This window comes from Phoenix dactylifera, chromosome 15 (assembly GCF_051530095.1).
Source record: "Phoenix dactylifera cultivar Ajwa chromosome 15, Ajwa_hap1_PhDact_Kaust_v1.1, whole genome shotgun sequence".
Taxonomy (NCBI): Eukaryota; Viridiplantae; Streptophyta; class Magnoliopsida; order Arecales; family Arecaceae; genus Phoenix; species Phoenix dactylifera.
This window is the reverse complement of record NC_143204.1, coordinates 4,934,365-4,958,424: the sequence shown is the minus strand read 5'-3', so window position 1 is coordinate 4,958,424 and position 24,060 is coordinate 4,934,365. Positions and strand designations below refer to the sequence as shown.

At 39.6% G+C, this 24,060-nt stretch overlaps 1 protein-coding gene across 7 annotated transcripts in view; it reads left to right on the top strand.

Annotated features, from left to right (window-relative positions):
* The first annotated feature begins 687 nt into the window (after positions 1–687).
* The window catches only part of LOC103697695 (nuclear transcription factor Y subunit A-1-like), a 50,055-nt gene continuing 26,682 nt past the window's right edge, over positions 688–24,060 (top strand). Inside the window, exons 1-6 of one of the 7 annotated variants that reach the window (XM_039119698.3) lie at positions 710–1,055; positions 1,146–1,211; positions 1,817–2,107; positions 3,517–3,629; positions 3,819–3,890; positions 4,372–4,536. In XM_039119698.3, coding sequence (XP_038975626.1) covers positions 1,840–2,107; positions 3,517–3,629; positions 3,819–3,890; positions 4,372–4,536 — 618 coding nt within the window. In that variant the 5' untranslated portion in view covers positions 710–1,055; positions 1,146–1,211; positions 1,817–1,839. Of the gene's footprint in view, positions 1,056–1,145; positions 1,212–1,816; positions 2,108–3,516; positions 3,630–3,818; positions 3,891–4,371; positions 4,537–24,060 lie in introns of all 7 variants that reach the window. The other 6 variants (XM_039119700.3, XM_088711369.1, XM_039119699.3 and 3 more) reach the window with 6 other exon arrangements.

The following is a 24,060-nucleotide window of genomic DNA, read 5'->3' as shown; positions in this document are numbered from 1 at the left end:
GAGCCTGACCGCTCCCCCTACATTCTAGCGGCCCCCATGCCTCGCGACAGCCTTAACGGCACCGTCTCCATGCCGTTACGCCCGACCGATCCCCGGAGCGCCTGCCACGCGTCGGAAAACCAATACACGTAGTACCCACCAAGGATTCCGCGTCGCTGACGCGTGGACGCCTTGAGTCGGCGGCCAGCGCATGAGCGGGGTGGTTGGCCCGTAACTGTCCGCCGGGTTTATATATCCTGGAACGGTAACGGCTCAAATGACGTAAATGCCCTTGAACTTTATAAAATATTGGCTTTTGTAGAAACATGTAGGCGTAAATTTGTCGTTCTGTGATGTACTGGTGTTGTAGTCCTTGTTGGTCAACGAATTCACCGCCGGATTCTTTGGAAATGGAACGAAAAAAATTAAGCTCGTGGGTAAAAAAAATGCCGTAACTTGCTTGGCGGTTTGCCGAAATCTAGCGCAAAACAAATCCGAAATGGCTAAATACCCTTTCCGGCAGGAACGGAGTCCCATTTGGTAAACTAATGAAGCCAAGATAATTGGCCGCTTGAGTAGACGTCAGATTTCAATCAAACGGCAGAGAATTGCAGTGGGACGTGGGAAGATAGATAGCGGAGACGTCATTATCTTAAGGTATAAGGGCAAAATGGCCATAAAGGTGTTTTGAGTTTATTTAGACTAGAAACAGTGGGAAAAATAAGAAGAGAAAAGGCGAGAGGGAAACCTTCGTTGAAGTGAGCATGGATCGCTTTTTTCCCCTTTACGAAGCGGATTATTTTTCCTCTGAAAAAGTTTTTTTTTTTTTTTTTTTTTTAATCGAATGGATTCTCCGTGGAGACGATGGACGGAGATGGCTTAATTTCTAGGGCTTATTTGGGAACGGTGGAGTTTACGGTCGCTACCTCCTAATCTCTGTCTCGTTCGCTCGCTCCGATTTTGATCGTTGTTGGTGGTTTGGCGGATTCAAAGAGGTCCGTTTAGGTTTTTTTTCTCTCTCTTCCTCGGTTGGTCTCTGGGTATTCTTGACGAGCCTGGAAGATTCGGTCGTAGAGGTGCTTGCTTGCAGCTGGCTTCCTTAATAAATTAAACTTTTTTATCTGAATTTTGTTTTATCTTTGATGATTTGCCGTTTTTGATCTCAGATAGTGGGTTCTAAGGTTGGGTTTTATTCGAAGGAGTCTTTGTTTGGATTTTGTGAGGCGGCAAAGGTGAGAATTATGCGGTTTAAATCGCTCAATTCTCGAGATTTTTAGGGTTCGAGAAGTGATAAGTTCATAAAGTTTCCTATGTTTTTACCATGAAATTTCTTGTAATTTCGGATTTATTCATAAATCTTCAAAAGGCTTGTCGCTTAGATTTGGGAATTCGGGGATTGTACTTCAGCTGCACTTTAACCGTTCTGATTTTGAAATTATTTCCTTAATGGCGGATTTTTCCTGGTTCGGATGGATTTGGTTAGTCTTTCTGTCTTCTCTTGATCAGTTGTTAACTTTAGGTTTTTTCCCGAAATTGTTAGGGATTTTACTAGATTTATCATGATGGTTTTCCTTCAATTTGAGAATTATTGAGTTTCTTCTGTGTATTCTTCTTTCTTTAAGTCTTATAATTAGGGAATTCTTGTTCATGTTTAATTATAGTTAATGTTCATATTAACTAACAATTATTATTTTTGATCTTAGCATTCTCCCACTTCTAGAGTTGTTTCTCTCATCTTAATATTTCCTACTATGCGCACACAAAACTTGTAATATCTTTTCATCTTTTGCCGATCAAAGATATCCGTGCTTATATTACTTGGGTTGGAACGTTATAGTTTGAAGGTCAAGATTTAGAAGCATGGAATCACGAGCTAAGGATACAAATGCAGTTGAAGCCAATGGGCAAAGTGCTCTTCCATCCACAATTAATCCTCAGCCATGGTGGCGGGGTCCTGGATTTGGTGTCATCTTGCCCGCTGTACTATCAGATAGTGCCCCTAAGTCAACCTCAGTCAACCTCCCTCTGGGAGGTGCTGGGAACAAAGGTGGCCAAGCACAATCACATGATGGGGCAGATGGCATGGGTGATGTTAGTAAAGAGCGGCAGAATGTTGGCACACAGAGAGGTTATTCTCTTAGATCATATATTATTTCTTTCTGATGGTGGAGAGCTTGTTGCATTACTCTGTTCATTGTATGTTACTGATTTCCTCTTTGTTTCTCGGCATGATTAGCCATAACCAGAAAGTTACATCTGCTTATGGGTCTTGTTCTGGGCTTTGTGATTACTTGTAAGTTTGAGATGTGCTTGTTTACGAGTCACTCATGTAATTCCTCAAGCAATTTTGTGCAGAATATAAAAATTGTAATAGTAGTGTTAGCAGTGGTAAATGGCACAGATGGGGTGGAAAACATTTCTACTTTACTAGAATTTTTGTAGTTGTTCCTTTTTAAGAATCAGCTTGTTTACGAGTCACTCATGCAAATCCTCAAGCAATTTTGTGCAGAATATAAAAATTGTAATAGTAGTATTAGCAGTAGTAAATGACACAGATGGGGTGAAAAATATTTCTACTTTACTAGAATTTTAGTAGTTGTTCCTTTTTAAGAATCACTACCATCATCATCATCACCGCTACCATCATCATCATCATCCATTCCTTTTCCTAACAAATAGGGAGTTGGCTATAGAGCATAATTCTAAGTTGATAAGGCTCTATGGAAGGACTGAACAAATTTAACTACCAGCTGTCAACAAGAGTCCTTTATAAGCCAAATTCTTAGACAAGACAGATTTAGGATGACAAGGGCTTGTGATGAAACCTATAAGGCCAGATGTCAGGAGAAAGATCCACCTTATTTATTGCAGTTTAAGCTCCTGCAACCAAGGAGTGACCCTCCAAAATTCTCCTAGGCTAGGCTTAAATAAAGTCTGTACAAAGGTGGAAGATGATGACTTTTGGCAGAGGGAGCTGCATTCATCTCTTATTCATACATAAGCTACAAAGCCAAATGAAACATGGGTCCATGAATCATTATGAGCTGTAATAACTAATCTTTTTTTTTTTTAATGATGGGGGGAAAAACAAACCTGTTTGCTTAAATCTGGAAAAGCAACTCAGTAGATGCTTTGGATTGTCAAAATATTCTAACAATTGAAAGATCTCACAGTGCTTCTGAGAATGAAGTGCATGTATAAGTTTTTATTGTGATTTGGTGATATATTGTTGATTTAATTGTCAATATGTATCCTAGTTTCCATTGTATGAGAAAACTATACACACCATATGACCTTTCAAGCTGATATAAATGAAGAGTATTCATCTAGTATACTTGGTAGCATCCATTTTATATTATGTAGTGATTTCGCCAGTAGGGTTCATGAGCATGTTCATACCTGTATCAGTTGCAATATCAACAACCACTATTCCATATTCTGTAAGTGTCTGATTTGGACTATATATGATCTTGAAGTGGGTTATAGTACTGAGGTATGATACATTGTTACTCACAAAGGCCTTGTTTGTATGGTCAGATGGAAGCTTTGGACAGGAACCCCAGCATCTGCAGCCTGTATCACCTGCCATACCTCCTATGATGCCTGAATACCTTGCACCACATACCCAGCTGGAACTTGGTCAATCAGTTGTGGGATTTCTTTCTTTTCTTTTAAATTTTATTTTCCTTATTATTTTGCATTGTACTGTGTAATTTGAATCATTTAATCATTTTTTTTAGGGCTTCTATGTTGAATTGCCAATGGTGTACGTGTTATCTAATTTTTTGTGTATTAATTTTTATTTACCTGATGATATTTATAGTGTCTGATGTATACAGGCTTGTGCAGCATATTCATATTCTGATCCATATTTCGCTGGCATCATGGCTCCTTATGGAACTCAAGCACTGGTATGTAAGTTGCATGCATATATTAAGGGCATATTTCAGGAGTAATGGTGCCTGTTTTCAGTTAGTTATGTATGGTCAATATATTATTTTCATGCATATTCATTGGAAGTTGCTTAATTTTACTTTCTCCTCTTTTACTGGAACCCTGTGTCTCATATTTTCAATTTGATATGACGGTGTAAAATTCTTGCAGTTCTATAATATCCTTCCCTTTTTCTTTTTTGACTGGAAATCTATTATCTTCAGTCTGTTGTTAAATGTGGAAACTAGAGATGCCTCATGAAGTCGAGGAAAAATGGCCTCTGGATGACATTGTGCTGTTTATGTTTATTGGTTGGGGCATAATCATACAGCTTTACTTTCTAAACTTATAGTACTGCATCACTGTATGAATAGAAAAAGCAATGAACTGTTCACTAATTTCCTGCTTAAGATGTGAAAATTGGCTAACTTAACCTGATCTTCGTGGGTGTTGTCTCAGGTGCATCCCCAGATGCTTGGAATGCCTCATACTCGCATGCCTTTGCCTCTTGAAATGACAGAGGAGCCTGTTTATGTAAATGCCAAGCAATATCATGGAATTTTGAGGCGAAGGCAATCACGTGCCAAGGCTGAACTTGAGAAGAGAGTTATAAAAGTTAGAAAGGTAGATGCAGATAAACTCATATGACACACTTTTTATATAGTTCTATTTATTTTTTTGTGTGCATATAGCATCAAGGTTCCTTGATGCATTTTATGCAAATTTGATCTTTTTGTGGCATAAAAGGATTTTGTTTATAAACTGCAATTTTCTCACATAAGTTATTATATTTTGTAACCCTAGCATAAAAAATATGCTATCAATGACTTGATATTACCTTATCCACAAATAGGTTTGAGGATCATGTGTTACAATTTGTAGCGACGGATTTAGGTCATGTACTTGTAGGGCTGTTCCTATTTTTTATATGAAATGTCCTCAAAGTACCTGATTTGGGAATGCCTGCCCCCTCCCATTCTCTCTCCTCTTGTGATTCTTCCACTCTGGAGACATACGGGAGTTCGTACAAATTAAAAATTCTGTCATTAACAGCAGTCTATGTTTGGATTGTGTATCATTAATATTCAAATTTCTATGAAATTTAAGAGTTTTGATAATTATTCAGTATATGCCTTTCAATTTGTTCTCACTTTGGCTCTGCAACAACCTTAGGTGCTATATCTATCATTAATTAAGTAAACCATATTGATGACACTTGTTAAATCTAGCTCTCTATATATGTATTTCTATCATTTGTTCTTGCAGAGATGGAGGTATTACTTACAAGGTCATGAATTTTAGGTTTCTAGATTAAATTAATATGGGTTTCTTCCTCTTTTATGGGCCTACTTCAAAATTTTGTCACTATTTAATATAAATCAGCTCCCTGGGGAGTGGAGAGGGGGTTTCTCTGATGAGCTAGCTGTTCATGAGCAATGTATCTTTGGCCTGGACTTTGCCTTGACAAGGGTTTGAGGCAGGAGAATGGAATCTATGCGTGCAAGTTGGGAATGAGACTTTCCAAGCTTGCTCATGTTGAGCTCAACTAAGATCAATATATGAATCAATGGATTAATGGAATATATAATTTCTTATGTGTTATCAATAAATAAAAAATTATATTTATGTTTATTTAGTAAATACTTTCATCTTATATATTCAGGATGATTTTATCTCACACATTTGACCTTAATCTAACAACTGCATATTAGCTCAAAATATGTATGAAATGCCATGGGGGATACTATGCTTCTGCTAATCCATCTGGTGAACTATATGAGGGCAGCTTAAATTCAGTTCAAAATTAATTGAGCTGAGCTTAAGCTTCACATAGATCTATATAAGATTGAGCTTGGCCCAATTATAATACAACTCTAGTTATAATACAAATCACTCTAATAAGGGTCATTTTTGAACTTGTCTTTTCCTCTTCTAAGTCCCTAGCGTAAATGGAAATGCTGAGAAAGGGTAATCACATTTCCTGGGTTTCTGATTAAGAAACAAGACAGCCAACAATTGTGTTGAGGACATAACACTTAAAATGATAGGAGGAAAAAAAAAGATCAAAAAACCTTATGGCAGAATGTTATGTAGAAAACACCACTCTTTGCTCCTCTTTCTATTATATGGGTCAGACGACAAAAAGAAAATGAAGAAGAATATCATATCTTACTAAACAGCCATTTCCGTTTCTTTTCCCATATGCCTTTTATTTATTTGTTTAGCTTGCAGTAATTTGTTTCATATTAATGGTTAATATATTTTGTACACCGCCATTACTCCTGCTCTTCATGTTATATGGATTCAAAGCTCCTATAGGCATGCCATAGATTTATATAATCCGATTACTCGAGAAATGTTCTAATGTCATTTCTCACTATTAAATAATTTTGATGTTTTCCTGCCATTATAGGAGTATATTCTTGTCAGGTTTTCCTGTAATTTTCTTTCTCCTCCCTGGTCAAAATTAGGATGTGACAGTTAATTGTCTGTTCCCCATAGTCATCTTTCATCTCTAAATGTTCAATTTTACTTGAGAGCCTTTTCAATTTGCTCATAGCTATTCCCTCTTGTAAATTATTTTGATTTGCACAATTCCTTTTACCTTTTCTAGAAGCCTTCTGTACATTCCTTATCATCTATCCCTAAGTTATCACCTTGATCACAAGGGTGGCTTTTTGCAAAGCATGTTCTTTTGTTTCTCCCATGTAATCATCATTCAGTTGCATCATACTGTGCTCTGCTTTCAAAATTCTGATCAAGCATGATAAGTTTCATTTGTAGCCCACAGCTTCATTATATGATAGAGAATATAATTACAATGAGACATTTTCTTTAGTTATGATATTGATTATATCCCATCTGCTTATTGTTGACATATCCTATCTCATCTAGTTGGAATGTGTATTTTATTCTTCTTGGTGATTATTTATGATGTAATATAATAGGTCTTAACACATGGTACCCCATACTATACGGAATCAGGCGGTATGGGGCATACCATTCTAGTTCGATACCCGTATATGGTACGGGGGGCGTACCGATTCTTGGTACACCGAACTGGCCCTGCTATCGAGCATATCAATATAGTGACAGGATGGCATCGGTACAGAGCCTGGTACCGAGACGACGTACCTTGGTCCAAGGACTATATTTCTTCAAGCTCATTTGTTATGCAATTTTTTTAACACATCAACTACTAGAGGATGAGCTTTGGGGCAATGATAAGGATGCTCTATTAGGACCTGGAGGTTACGGGTTTGAAACTTGAAACCACCTCTTTGCATGCAGGGACAAGGCTGCATATATCTGACCCTCCTAGGACCCTGTAATGGCAGGAGCCTCATGCATTGGCTTTCTTGCCACTTATGTCATGCCCCATGTAGTCTCACATAAGTGTCCCATGCCTTGTTGAGAAGTTCTATCAAGAAATCTGACGATAGTTAAAAATTTGGGTAAGATAAACAAATCCTGTTTTGGTTGTGCTCGTTTAAAATGGAAACTGAAAAACATATATCACTTTGTTCTGGACCCATTTTGTTCATTTTTTTATTCAAAGCCATAACCAAAATGTCTTCAGCCAAAAGCAACTGAAACCATCCATGACTGGTAAAAGATGACCGCCGCAGCACTGCACTGGTTTTGGCTAAAATATTTGGTGACTTTGTGTGTAGGCTAATTGAAACATCTTCATAATTGTATTTACAATTTTAAGTATGATGGTATACTGACTACTGAGTCTGTAAAGCACGTCATGCTTTATCATAATCCTATGTTTGACCATCTTTATTTTATGTTGCTCATATGTTTACAATCGGTAATAAAGCAATCACATCTAAGAAGGCATTTCTAGAGCCACTTTGAGTCCGATGACAATTTTAACCAATACTAGTGCTTCATGTGCTCTTGAGGCATGATTATAGGCATTGTACATGGTATAAACCAAGATCCGCCGTACCGGTACTGGTGGCCGGCCGGACCGGTACGGTACCGGCCGGGACCGGTACGGGTACCGTACCGGCCGGGACCGGTACGGGTACCGTACCGGCCGGGACCGCGAGCCAGACATTTTGATTTTTTTTTTTTTAAATATTGTCTCTGTTGGATCTTAAATTAAGTGAAGATTGATGTTTTTTTATTGCTTTTTTCATGATTTTTGATGTTTTTATATTTAAATTTAGGATTGAAATTTGAAACATATATAATGCATGATTGCATGTTATGTTTTCCTTCCGTTCCAAATGATAAAATGATACACATAAAATATCTTCAAATTAAGATACAATCATTTACATACATTTAAAGTACTCTAGGATATATAAAATCGGGACGAGTGCCGATGGCTCTCGTAGATATCCGGATCATAAGTATAATCAAGAGGAGGCAAATCAACCCAATCAGAAGGAGCACACGCCAGGTTATAAGAACTGTCGGATCTCTCGCTCTGGCTCTGAGAGGTGTCTTCTGATTGTGTAGGGGCCCATCCAAATATGGCGGAAGCAAAATCCAATGCACCATATCCATATTCGTCAGGCTGAGATTGTGGATAATAGAATCCGTATCCGTATGTTGTCGGATCTGCAGTCGTATCCTGTCTTCCTAAACGACCTCGAGGAGCCCGTCTTCTATATCCAATGATATCCTCACGAAATCTATCAGGTGGTCGACTGTGGTCCGTATCCTGTGTAGCACCCGTAAATTGGGACTCACCGGTAAAATAAAGACCACCCTCCGGCTGTGTCTCATGAGTACCATACTATCCTCCGCTTCCTCCATGGCTAGAAGATCCATCACCACCAGAACCTTCATCGCCGCTAGTCCAAGTCTCTTCCTCGACACTCTCCATTGGGACTCTTTGTTTTCCTTTTCTGGCCCTCTTTGTCTGGCTCCCCTGTGCCTGCGGCTGATCAGCTCTGGGAGTGCGTGGAATATTGCGCTCAGCCCATTGCTTTGGATCGACCCCAGCTTCGGTGGCTATGAAGGTAGCTGGTCGTGGAGGCAATCCTGGCTCGTCAAGCTCGGGCTCCTGCTGCTGGCCTACAAGCCAGCCGAGTAGTGGATCATCGTCATCAGTGGTGAAAGTCCCGTAAATCGGATCTGTATACTTGAGCTCCACTTCCTCCTGAATGCACTTTAGCCTCAACCGCAAATTGTAATGCACATAAACAAGGTCGTTGAGGCGCTTTTGCGTCAAACGGTTTCTTTGTTTGCTGTGGATAAGGACGAAGGTGGACCAATTGCGCTCACATCCACTAGAGGAGACTGTTTGGGAGAGGATCCGGATAGCTATCCGCTTTAGATTTCTCGTGGATCCGCCAAAATGCACCCACCATTCAGCTGCAAAAATATTTATGAAAATTACATATATGATAGTTCCATAATAGTAACTAAGTAACACCAGGTGAATGTTTTCCTGATGTGTCACGTACCTGGATTCATATTGTGTTTGCTGACGACAGCCGCTCGTTGGCCAAAACTGTAGTTGCCCTCTCTAAATAATTTGCTCTGTGAAAAATAAGCATAAGAAAACCATGTTAATAATTAAAGATGCCGATATACTTACACATGCTGGTAATTACTAAATCATAATTACCTCTTCAAGACATAGGGCCGCTTTTTCTGGATCATGCTCCATCTTGTAAATCACATTACGCAAAGCATCCAGAAGTGTTTCATCCATACCAATTCCATCTATGCTGTACTGAAACCGGGGGTTTAGGTAGTATGCTGCACATATACGAGACTATCTTAGCATAATTATATAATTACATTACTATAATTATCACTATAATTATATTTTAGCTTACCTGCTAGATGTAATTCCGTACCCATTTGTGCTCCCCACCGTTGCTCAATGATGTTGATGTACGACCGGCCATGTGCTGGATCTGCCTCCATAATCTGATCCTTTGTCTTGACCATCATGTGATACAAAAATCCCATCTGAGGATAGATCTCGCTATCTACGGCCCGCAGCACTTCATATAATGGTTTGATAGCCTTGACTATTGTAGTAGCCCGCTGCCAGAATGGCTGTCTCGTCACCAAGTCTTCGATCTTGCTTCCTTCAGTGCCGACATAAGAATATCTACTATCATACCACTCGGAACTGGCAAACATCTGACGTAGGGCTCCTCTCTTCTCGAGCATGCTATCAAGTGCGATGAAGTTGATAGCAAACCGTGTGACTCCTGGTCTCAGAATCTCTCCCCCTGCATACTTTCTCATTAGTGAAAGGACCTAGTTATGGTTATAAATATATCTGGTAATGCGTTGGGCTGTCTCCACCATTTGTTGCACCCTACTGATCTTTCCAATGTCCATTAACATAAGATCGATACAATGTGCAGCACATGGAGTCCAGAAAATATGTGGTTGCCGCTCCATCAAGACCTGCCTGGTAGCCTTATATTGCGGCCCATTATCAGTGACGATCTGCACGACATTCTCCTCTCCTACCAGATCATCACATCCTCCATAAGTTTCAGCATGTACGAGGTGTTGTGCACATAAGCCGAAGCATCAACCGACTTGTGGAAGAAGGTCCTAGTATCACAGTATGTTAGGAAGTTGATGATGCTCCGCCCGGTCGGACCGGTCCAACCATCGCACATGATGGTTAGTCCATATATGGGCCACTTGCTCTTGTAGGAGTCAATCCAATTCTCCAGCTCCTCCTTATTGTTGTCAAGAAGCTCACCGTATATGTCCTTCGGGCCTGGAGGAGCTACACCGGGACCGGCAGCTTGTATGGCGGCAATGGCAGACCTGTAGTATGTATGGTCTGCCACATTCGCTGGCATGTGGCTGAAGTGAAACTAGGATGTTGCCCAGTAGATACAACCCAAGAGGGGGGGTGAATTGGGTCTTTTAAAACTTTTCAATTACTTCTAAACTTTTCAATTAATTAAGCTAAGTTGTATAGATGCACGGTGGAATTTAAACTTGGCAATAGTTTGATTCTAATCTGATCAAGATTAAAACTATTAAGGAGCGGACTCAATAAACAATTAGTCTAGATTTTCCCAAGCAAGCATTTCAATATAATGAATCTTAATGCAGTTTTATTAAAAGAAACTTGATTAAACAATTTGAATATACTTGCAACTAAAGGATGCGCGGATAAGAGTTAAGCAAGCAATTCAATTAGATATTTATCTAAGTAAGTGAGGAAATTAAACAATGAGAGAAAGCATCACAAACACAACAAACGTATAGTGGTTTGGTGCACCCCAGCACTTACATCCACTCCCCAAGACCTCTTGGGAATTTCACTATAATCCCTCAGATTACAACCGGTTGTTTTATAAGCTCACAACCTAACTTATTGTTTTCACGAGATCACAATGAACTCGGTCGGTTTTCACAGGCTCACCGACTATAACCACTCGATTATTTTTCCGGGTTCCCAATCAAACCCTGTTGGTTTTTTCCGGTTCACCAACCACAACCTTACACCGTTGGTTTTTCTTTTGGCTCACCAACAAATCTTAACCCCTTGATTCAATCCCTTGATTGAATCAAGTTACAAGATATTAGAACAAGAGTTTAAAACAAATACAAGCTTCTTAAACAAGCAGATATAACAATGTAAACAAGTAGAGTAAAGAGAAGAAGCCCTCAAACAAGTTTTGTAGATGAAGGAACTCGGCTTCTTCTTTACTTGACCCTCTTCTGATTTCGCACGAGGTAGAAGATCATTGAGGTAGCACACAGTTGGAGAGGAAGCCTTGGGATTCACTCAGATGCTCTTCTTCTCTCTCTTTTGCTTTGAATGACCCTTTTGTGCTTTTGGGAGGTTTCTCTTGAAATCTCTTCCCTATGTGTTCTCTCCCACTTCCTTAACTTCTCCTCTAGCTCTCCCATTGATTTTATAGCTTTTGATGGTGTGGGAACAAAGATCTAGCCGTTAGAGACAAAAATAGAGCCGTTGGAGTTGAGAAAAAACTAACCGTTATGCCTCCCAGCGTGCTCGAGTCGACTCGGCTGAAGTAGGAGTCGACTTGTGAATAAGAGTCTGCTGGCACTGTAGCTGAGAGTCGACTCGAGCACTGTGCGCTGAAGTAGGAATCGACTCGAGCACTGTAGTGCTAAAAATCAACTCTCTGTCTTTTTATCTGCTCTCAGTCGGAGTCGACTCGTAGAGTCTCGGAGTCGACTCGAGCACTGTTCCTTGAAACTCCAGAGTGCCAGAGTCGACTCTGAACTTCTAGGAGTCGACTCGAGGACTATTCTTTTGAATCTTTCTTTGAATTTGCTCCTCCAACTTGAATCCTTTGAACTTAAAACTTGGGCCAATGAAGTATAACTTTCTTTCAACTTTTTGAGAGCTTTTGAGGCCTTCTTGTATTTTTCCAACTTGCTATGTTCCTTGCAAAACAAATTATCTTTCTTCTTGCAACACAAACATTAGTAATTATACTTCAAGATTTTGTGATCATCAAAATCAATTTTTAAATCAATCTTTGGGTCATCAATCTCCTCCTTTTTGATGATGACAAAACTTGGAGTATGTGCAATATAAAATATATTGTGTTTTAGAACTAATGCATAGCTAAGTTGCATGAAGTAGAAAACATATATCTTTAAAATATACTTCATGATAATGCTTTAGATTTAATCAACTTAACATAATCAACACATAAAGCATTATGAGCATATACTCAGATATTTCTCCCCCTTTTTGACAACATCAAAAAGGTTGCAAGATAATGAAACATTAAGCACGAAGCAGTAAATGATACTCAAATATTCTTTTTCCTTATTGTACTCTGATTTTCAGTCAATGCATGTCGAATTATTGCACAAATATGAATCATATAACTCAAGACAATAATGTCAGAATAAGATTAATAAGCATAGATCAGAGCCAATTAAGATGATTTTAGAGCAAATTATAATGAGAGCACATCGAATGTGATTCCAAAGATAGTTTTCAAATCAAGTGTAGGTAAAACCTTTTTCAAGTTAATTCAAGGAGTATCAAGACTGATTTTCAAAGAAGGCACGAATGGAAATCTAACCCCCTTTTTTTGAAAGATCTTTAATAACAATTATGAAAGCTTGTTCATTTAAGATCTTTTGCCCATTATATTAAATATATAGCAACATGAGAGCAATCTAATCAATTTTTTAGAGTATAATATCAAAACTTATATACTCGAAAAATATAACATCATGTTAATCATTAATTCTTAATGACTTCAAAGTTCTTTTATGATATAAAAACATTGGGGCACAAAATACCGAAATATGAATTCATGCAATTTATGATATATCTTAGAGCATACATAAAATTTAAAGCTTTGAAGGTTTTTTTAGAGCTCTTTTAAAGACTTTCTTTTACTCCGTTAAAGAGAAACACATTTTGATACATATAAAAATGAATTGGCACAAAATTGAAGCTCTAAAGAGCAAGCCAATAAGAACTCTTTAGTGAATTTCAAAATAGATTTTCTAATAGAGACAGATGGAATTCGTTTTCAAATAATTTTCAAGACAGCTGATTTTCTGATTAGGTGCATTTTAAAATCTATAAATCTATCATATGTAGCAGCTACTTTTAAATTTGTGTTCACAAGAGATACTCAAGAAAATTCAACACATTATTCTTCTCCTTTTTTATTAAACTAGAGGCTCTTAAGATCAACTATTTTAATTGCAATTTGGTTCATGATTGATGCATAAGATATATTAACCAAATAGCAAGCCTCAAGGTGTATAATAGAGATTTTCAGATTTAAATTTCAGATATTTATAATACATATTGGAGAGTATTAGGATCACTTCTCATTTAGTATTCTTTCTCTCGTCTTTAGTTACGGATTTATGCAATTAAGTTCCATATGATCTTTCCCTCTGAAATTTTCTTTCTCCCCCCTTAATTGATCATTCCATTTAAGAGTTTAGAATTTGAAGATAATTTTCAATAAAACATTCAAATTGTTAATCTTGAAAGTATATTTTCTACAAATTTCAGCATATTTTCAACTTAACCCATTGAGAGCATATTTGCAAGTATCAAATCATATTCATTTGAAATAACAAACGCTCTATAGAATTAAACTCAAAGTATAGGCTATATATAATTAAGATATGTAATGGCAACATAAGGAGGTTCATCAAAATCAATTCATAAAATATTCAAGGTATGCATCATATGATGGTGACTTTTGAATAAGATGCAAAATCTAGAGAGATTGATATGTCTAAAGCTCCTCCTCAAAAGATGCATTCTTCTTTAATCATTCTTTTCTTTTTGTTGAATTTCAGATGTTAATGATAAGCGTTGAATAAAACTGAAATTCTATGATATCAAGAATGTAAAGTGATCTAGAGTTTTTCAAAATTTATAGCAATCACTCTTTTTCATCTTTCAAGAACAAGTTATGCTTCCTCTTAATCTTTGAGAAAATGTACTGAAATATTAATCAAAAAATAATTTATTTGAAGCTCAATTTCTTTCAAAAGCAATTACAGTTTCTTTCTTTTAAGAGTCATTTGAGTGAGTTAAAATGTTTCTAGCTTTAGGAGCATTCACTTTCTTCTAAAAATAGCTTTTTCTTTTAGTGATGGAAGTAACAATCATGCAGAAAGGGATATAGAAGATCATTCAAGTGAATGTTTATAGGATTTAATTTCTTACTCATAGATTCACAGCAATGTATACATGAAACATAATAAATCTTTTTATATCAAAATAAAATCATATATTTAGAAATATTTGTTCGCAATCAAGATCATTGAAAAATACATCATTTAGACTAATTTTAGTACACTTTAAAAATAAGAAATGATATGTTTCAGATGCGTATCGGAGCAATCAACCAAGGCATCAAAATATTTCTATTTTTCTTAAGTTAAAATTTTTATTTAGGAATCATATTGAGTTATTCTCCTGAATGATGCGATCATTGAAGCATATAACTAAGGTTACAAAGATGTAACGATATAAGCATTTTTAAATTAAGTTGAAACTTTTATACAAAATCGGATTCTGAACTTCATAAAGATTTTTAAGGAGGCTTTCAAAGTTATAATTTGATATATGTATCTTCTACATTGTAGCTCATCTTAAGTCACTAAGATTGAAAACACATATTTCAATAACATTAAAGCACATTCAGAATCTTTGTAATTAATATGAATTTTGGTACAGATTGGAGCAATTTAACATGTTTCAGGATGTTATGTACCAAAGTTTAGGCAAGATGGAAGATGATTCAAAATCAATTCATTTTGCCTCAATTGCAAATTCAGTCTATTCTTTCCTTTTATTTTTAAGAAAATATTCATTAAAATCAGAAAAATACAAGAAGAGTTAATGAATCCAGAAAATAAATATCATTGAGGAGTATATTTTGCAAGTGCAAACCATTTTCATTAAGCTTTAGAACACAAGTTACTTCGAAGACAAAGGTGAAGTAAAAACTTGTGTGTAGAGTTAAAACACATTTGAAATTATGAATGCCACATGTTATATGCAAAAAATAATATGCCTTAAGTCATAAATAATGTATTAAAGCATTAGGAATAATCATGTCAAGGATAAAAAAAAATTGAATAAACTCCCCTCATTTAAATATGTAATTTTAGTATTAATTGATCCAACTATGATCCTTTCAGTTTGAGCGTGATCTTTTATAAAATAATGTCTTATTTTCATGTAATTAAATATGGAGAGCATAATTGGATTCTTCATTAAATTTTTGACATTAGAATCATTACATCTTATGAGAATCTTGTTTGATGTCAAGGCTCTTAAGTTTTTCATTAATTCATAATCTTAGATTTTATTTTCTTAACAGATTTTATTATTATTATTATTTTTTGAGTATTTTGATATCAATTAACTGTGATTCACTTGAATTAGTTTGATATCTTTGCATATAAGCATAAAATGAGCATACAATTTGTTCCACAAGTTGTATGATACAATGATACAGCTTCAAACAATAGAATTACCTTGCTCATCATTTTTGAACTCTATAAGATGGGCTCATAGACATACCTTTCTTCATATCAAACTTCTATAAGAATATTCTTGTGAACTGACTTTGGCCAATAAAGATCCATTTTCTTATTTATCTTAGTTCATCCGTTCTACTCATTTCGAACTCATCCTACATGAGCTTACTAAAAACTCCACATAGAGCTTCATTAGTAGCATTACAAATAATGTCATCAATGTATACTTGAGCAATTACGATATCAGAATTTTCTTTTTGATACATAGTTTTATCAATATTCCTTTATATCAAAAAGTTACTTAAACTTTTATATCATGCTCTTGGTGCTTGTTCTAAATTAAATAGTGCTTTATCATATCTGTAATGAATATTTTTCAAATATAGGTGGTATTTATTTTTTTTTCGTTTTTACTTTCTTATGCTCTATACTCTATTTGCTTCCTATCTGGTGGAGTTGAAAGGGGCACGAGGTACTACCACTAGCCTCCCTCTTGTGCTGTCCTTAATATACCCTATACCGAATAGTTGGGTCAAATAGTGCCGGGTACTACCACTAGCCTCCCCATTGGCACCATCCCTATGATGAGCAATAGAAAGGTTAAATCGTTCCTTTTAACAACAAAGTATTCACTCCAAACTCTTCGGATTTTATTCCTTCCAAAAACAAGTTTCATAAATGTGCTATATTATGCTTGTTTTGCTTTTACTTATGATTGGAGTATTTAATTTTACTTAGCTTTTACTTTTCTTAAACAATATTCATGTTCTTTTTCTTTATCTTTCTCTCTTTTGATTATTTTTCAAGTAATTTTCATGAAAGAGCAGAATAAAGACATGATCTAATATGTTATATAACATATGACTATATATCATGTAAGCAAACAAAGTTTTCATCATGCTCAAGGATTCATAGCTTATCACAAGTTATTTTGAGTCAAAATTTAAAGCATATACTTGTATATTTCATGGTTATGCATGACATATGAAAAGGCATATTTTAATTTAGGCAAACCATGAAATAATTTTCAAAAGCATAAGTCAATCAATACATATGTAGACATGATATTAAGAAATTAGTAATTAAAGACTTTAATCATGCCACAATAAGATCTAAGTCATTGACTTTGCTTAGTGATGGGGACATCAGCTAGGTCCCCATTTTATTTGCATATTTGTTTATTTTTATTTCTGGGTTTATTTGTATTTTAGGGTTTATTTGTGGTTTATTTTATTTCTGGGCTTATTTGCATTTTAGGGCTTATTTGTAGGTTTATTGGGCATTATTTTTGTGTAAGGGGTTTTATTTTAATTGTTCTTATTGGGCCCTATTTATAGGGAACTTTTATGTTGATTAGGGTTAATGAAAGATTAACAATTTTCTTCCCCACGTCTCCTCCTCCTCTCTTTCTCCTTCTCTTCTCCTTCTTTTCTTCCTCTTCCTCCTCTTCTCCCTCATCTTCTGTTCCTGATTTAAAATTGCAACGTGAGTACCTCGTATCCACTGAAGTCTGCCTTCCCGGACTTGGTTCTACACCAACTTGGTATCAGAGCTAATCGGTTTTGCTTCTATTGCCAAAGCCCCTGATCCCGTTTCCCTCAGTTTGGACCTGATCCTCCTTTGTCTCTCCCTCGGTGTTCAGCTAGAAAAGGAATCTCTCTCTTTCTTTCTCGGTTCACACCAGAGGAGAAAGGAAAACCCCCTCATCGAGTTTCCCCTCCCCACCAGCCATCACGTCTGTGCTCGCCTCCGCCGCCGCCATCAGTTCTGCTCACCAGAAAATTCTCACAAGAAGGAACAGAAGGGAACAATCCCTCGGTTTCAAAACAGAAAAAAAAAGAGGAACAGGGTCGTCGCCCCCGTTCGTCCGTCCGCTGATACCATCGTCGCGGTTCCTCCGACGTATCCTGCCCGAGCCGACGCTGTCCCACCACCTGCAACCGCCGTCAGCCGGTGTATGGCCGAGCGTCGCCGGATTCTCAGATTTCTGTGGCCGCACGAGTACTATGCCGTACCTCGACCACGGACGCCGGAGCGTGTCGAAGGGCCACGAGCGGTTCCCGCCGCCGGAAAGTAGAAGAGCGTCACCACCCTCCTTGCGGCCTTGTCCCTCGAACCCGCAGTCGCCACTGCGTCGGCCGCCCCGCCTGCAGCCGCCGGTCCGCCTTCTGTCCCGCACGCAGTTGCCGCTACAACCGCCGCCGCGACCTCCGCCCCGAATCCAGTCGCCGCCGACCACGGAGCTGCGGCCGCAAGCTCCGTCGCCACGCCGTTCGGCCGGTCCGCAACCACCGCCGAAGCGATCGGGCCGCTCTCCCGAAGCGATCGGGAGGTTGAAGACGAAGTTAGGTAACAGGTAAGTTTAAACCCGTTACCCACAACCTGATAGTCCGGATCCACATCCAACAAGCCAAAAAAAAAAAAAAAATTTGCACGTGATCTGCACGTGCTGGGCTTCACCGTTGTCGGAGCGGGTTTCAATCGAAACCCGAACCCGATAACCCGAACCCATAAAGGGTAAAAAAAAAAAAATTCTGTAGGATCATGTGATTTACACGTGTTTCCAAAAAAAAAAAACTGTTACCTCTGTTTTCGCCGAAGGAAACCCTAGGGTTTCGCTGCCATCGCCGCTTCCTCCGCCGTGCTGCCGAGCTTCCACCGCACTCCGCTCGCTGCTGTTGCCACCGCCACCGCACCCGCAGCGCCATCACCGCCTCCGTCTACGCTCGCCGCTCCGCCTTCCCCTTCCCCGAGCACGCCACCCTTCAGCACCGCCCGTGACGCTTCGCCTCCGCCGCCTCCGCCAGTGCCGCCGCCGGGCATCCAACCCGAGCTTCTCCGCCTGTGCCGCTCCGCCTTTGCCGCCTCCGCCAGTGCCGTTTCCTACCGCCGCCGAGATCCGCAGTCGCCTGAGGTCGTCTTCTCCCTTCCATCGAGCCGCACCACCTTGCCGTCGCCGTCCCCGCCGTTCCTGCGACCGCCCGATCGTCGCCCCTCCTTGTTTCGCCGCTGTCCGTCCCTCCTCTGCTCCATCACCACTTCACCGCCTTTCCCCCTCCCCCAACCTCATTTCCCCCTCCATTCTTCCATTCACCCCCACCTTTCCCCCCCCTCTTCCATCACGGGCCGACTCCACGCGCCCTCCACCCTCCTTTTCCCATTGGGCCCAAACCACCCGCAACCCCCCTAAGGGCCCACCTTCACTCTGACCAGCCCACTCTGTGTTCTCTGCTGCGGGCCCCTAACCCGCAGGCCTTTTGGGTCCAATTTCAACCGCCACTCTTCCACAAATCCAACCTAGTTGCTGTGATCAGATCCAATTGGAGCCGTTTCGCGAGTCCATCGGCTACAACCACGCCCCGAACGTCGCCCCAGTCCACGAGTACACGATTCTGATTGACTACATCCGCCACAGGTAACAGGTTCTTCTTTCTTTTGGGCTTGTTTATCTAATTATGTTCTAGTTCTCTTGCATGACAGCTCTATTTTGAAACTTATTTCCTTGTTACACTGCAAAACCTAGGACATTTACCACCATACTCATGCTACCCACCATTTAAACTAGATATTAAATTAGCACCCCTTAGCGACAGGACAGTTCTCAGCATCCATAGATCAGATTACTTTCGGACTTTAAATGACCGTAAAACTTGTTTGCAACCAAATTTCTTATAGTGACTAATTTTCTACTTTAATTCTGCAGTAACCAACGCACAAATTAGTAATATTTAATTTTAAGTTACTTTTGTGAAAAAATTTGCTGATTTCTGAATTCATAGTAGATTGCATTAGTAGGTTGTCCTGCATTGCATTTGGTCAGTTAGGGTTCATTAGTAACATTGTATATTATATTACCAATTAGAGTAGTCTCTGCATGCCAACCCGTAGTGGTAGAGAGTACCTCCTCACTGACTCTCAAACCCCTTTACCCACTATGAACCCCAGAGTTTTACAAGATATTTTGGACCAATTAGCTGCATTACGAGCTGATCAAGACGAATTCAAAAGAGAGATCCGTGCTCTAGTGCAACACCCTAGGACTCCTGAACCGTTAACCCCAATCGCAACTTATCCTGAGCTTGGTTTGACCACACCACCTGTAGCTTTGCCCCATCCTCCTAGGAACCCACTCCCTCTTGATCACCAGCGCGATCTTGATGAGCGACTACTTTGTACCGTCCGAGTAGATGCTCCCACATTTGCTGGTCAATTAGAGCCGAGTGTGTATCTTGATTGGAGAGCAGCCATGGATAATTATTTTGAGTGGTACGAAATGACTGATGATCGAAAAGTACGGTTTGCTAAAATGAAGCTTATTGGGCAAGCTCACTGGTACTGGCATAACGTAGAACATAGGCGTGAGACCCAGAGGCTTCCACGTATCACCACCTGGGAGGATATGAAAGAAAAACTGAATGAGAAGTATCTGCCATTTTCTTACCGACAACGCCTTATGGATAGGTGGCAGAAACTAACTCAAGGAACGTCAACTGTTGCCGATTACATTGCACGATTTGAGGAGTTTCACATGAGGTGCGGTGTAATCGAAGAGGAGACTGTTACTCTTTCTAGGTTTCGGGCAGGACTCCGCGAGGAGATCCAGAAAGAATTAATCCTCCGAGAGATTACCACCCTTGGCCAGGCATACCAGTTGGCTCAAGATGTAGATAGTTTTTTACGAGTCCCTGTAGTGAGATGTATCGACTCTCGGTTTTTACCCCCAGGCGCCCGACCTAATCAAAGCTATCTCCCGCAATCTAGACCACTCTCCAACCATCCTACCCAGCCCGGCTCTAGCCAAACGCTGACTAAGCCGTTCCCAATGCCTGCTCAAAGTACGTCAACTGATAAAGGACATATTAGGGTCCAACCCGCCCGCAAGAAACCAAACTCTAGTGTTTCAGGTGCCAAAAGTTTGGCCACATCGCGTCCCAATGTAATGCCAAGACTTATTTAATGACTGAACTGGAAGCAGGAACTCAGGAGACTGAATGTGTCGAAGAAGTCTATGAACCAAACATCGAGGATTTTGTAGAAGACTTTGGAGACGAACAGACCGGGTTAGAGTTTGCCCAGCCTACATCCCAATATGAGCCCACTGATCGGAATGACCAAAACCGTAGGCTTCAGGTGGTTAGGTGTACACTAGCCCAAACAAAGACCGAACAAGATTGGCGTAGAACCTCCCTATTTTACACACTTATTAAGATCAATGGTAAAACATGCAAAACCTTATTTGATAGCGGGAGTTGCATCAACGCCATTGCATATGGAGTTGTCTCTCGCCTTGGCCTGAAATCTATCCCTCATCCTAATCCATATAAAGTAGCCTGGGTAGATAAGACGTCTATTTCGGTATCGGAAAGATGCCTTGTCCCGATTCAATTCCTATCTTATAAAGACGAGATTTGGTGCGATTGTCTTCCGATGGACGTGGGTCAAGTCATTCTAGGAAGGCCTTGGTTATACGATAGGGACGTCACACTTCATGGTCGTTCAAATTCGTGTAGTTTTATGTTCCAGGATCGGAAAATTATACTGAATTCATTGCCTCCTAGAGAGCCCGGCCTGAGAAGAAGGGTGCTACACCACGAAAAGATGAGTCACTTCACATCATTACTTTAAAAGAGGTAATGAAAGATATCGAAAGCCACTCACCTGTGATCGCTCTTGTGGCTAGAGTTATCAATGTGGAGTCAAATGCCGAGCATCCGACCGCCATAGTTCCCCTGTTGGAGGAGTTTCACTCTGTTGTCCCAAATGATCTTCCAGATGCACTCCCTCCAATGCGTGATATCCAGCACGTAATTGATCTTATTCCTGGAGCGTCATTGCCCAATCTTCCCCATTATAGACTCAACCCAAACGAGCACACTGAACTAAAATGTCAAGTTGACGAACTCTTTACGCAAGGGTATATTCGTGAGAGTCTGAGTCCCTGTGCTGTACCTGCACTCCTCACTCCGAAGAAAGATGGCTCTTGGAGGATGTGCGTCGATAGCCGTGCTATCAATAAAATCACGGTTAAGTATCGTTTTTCCATTCCTAGGCTGGACGACCTTTTAGTTATATGTCTGGTGCTATAGTTTTTTCCAAGATCGACCTAAAGAGTGGGTACCACCAGATTCGGATTCGTCCTGGGGATGAATGGAAAACTGCATTCAAAACCAAAGATGGACTCTACGAATGGTTAGTAATGCCTTTCGGATTAACAAATGCCCCAAGTACTTTTATGAGGGTGATAACACAGATCTTTCGACCTTTCTTGAATAAATTTGTCGTTGTATATTTTGATGACATCCTCATTTATAGTTAAACTCAAGAGCTCCATCGCTCACACTTACGACAGATTTGTGATGTCCTGCGGAAAGAAAGTTTCTTTGCAAACCCTAAGAAGTGTGCCTTCCTAACTGATCACGTCACTTTCTTAGGGTTCATAGTGTCTTCCAAGGGTGTCTCCGCTGATCCAGAAAAAGTAAGCGCGATAGTCGATTAGCCTGAGCCCAAGACCCTAGCAGAAGTACATAGTTTTCATGGTTTGGCTACTTTCTATCGTCGCTTCATTAGAAATTTTAGTTCGATAATGTCTCCCATTACAGATTGCATGAAGAAAGGAGACTTTATCTGGACTAAGTTGGCATCCCAAGCATTTAAAGATATTAAGCATAGGATGATCGAAGCACCTGTCTTGCGCCTCCCCGATTTCACTAAGGTATTCGAGGTCGCATGTGATGCCTCTGGCGTTGGCATAGGTGGCGTGTTAAGCCAAGAAGGTCACCCTGTCGCGTTCTTTAGCGAAAAGTTAAGTGACAGCAGGTTGCGTTATTCCACCTATGATTAGGAATTCTATGCGGTAGTGCAAACTTTGCGACATTGGCGACACTATTTGCTACCGCAAGAATTTGTCCTGTATTCAGACCATGAGGCTTTAAAGTATCTCAATTCTCAAAAGAAACTAAACCTTCGACATGGCCGATGGATTGAGTTTCTGCAAGCCTATACTTTTGTGCTGAAACATAAAGCTGGAGTTGAGAACAAGGCTGCTGATGCGCTCAGTCGACGGATCTTCCTCCTATCCGTGATGAGCACTGAAGTAATTCGTTTTGAAAGGATCAGGGAACAATATACCACCTGTCTCGATTTTAGTGATGGATACCTGACCTTACGAGATGGAGTAGAGAGAGAGCAAGATGATTTCTTTTTACAAGATGATTATCTCTTTCGCTCCGACCGTTTGTGTATTCCTCGAACCTCATTGAGAGATTTTCTAGTATGGGAAGTACACGCTGGAGGACTGTCTGGGCATTTCGGGAGAGACAAAACCATTGAAATGGTGGAAAGACGTTTCTTCTGGCCGAGTCTCAAGAGAGACGTGGCCAAAATTGTCGCTCAGTGTCGCACATGTCAACTAGCCAAACAACGTAAACAGAACACGGGGCTTTACACTCCACTACCTGTTCCTGATTGTCCGTGGCAAGATGTTAGCATGGATTTTGTGTTAGGGCTTCCACGTACCTCGACCAAACACGATTCCATTTTTGTAGTGGTGGACCGGTTCTCTAAAATGGCTCATTTTTTCCCATGTTCTAAGACTTCCGATGCTTCTAGGATTGCGAAACTCTATTTTGACGAAGTCGTTAGACTCCATGGCCTCCCAAAATCTATTGTGTCCGATAGGGATGTTAAATTTATGAGCTATTTTTGGAAAACTCTTTGGCACATGATGGGTACCAAATTAAAATTTTCCTCTGCCTATCATCCCCAAACTGATGGCCAGACCGAAGTTGTCAACCGAAGTCTAGGAAATCTTTTAAGATGTCTGGTAGGTGAGCATGCTAGGACTTGGGATCTCGTGTTACCACCTGCCGAGTTTGCATATAATAGTTCGGTCAATAGGACCTTAGGCATGAGTCCTTTCGAAGTGGTGAATGGATATAAACCTAGGCAACCCATAGACTTGATTTCCATGTCTCATCAACATAGAGTCTCTGAGTCTGCACAATCATTTGCTTCACACCTGCATTCATTGTATCAGGAGATCAGCAAACATATTCACTCTAATAACTTAAAATATAAATCCCTTGCTGATTTGCACAGACGTTATAAAAAATTGAATGTAGGCGATTCTGTCATGGTAAGAATTAGACCTGAACGACTTCCTTCGGGGACGTTCAAAAAGTT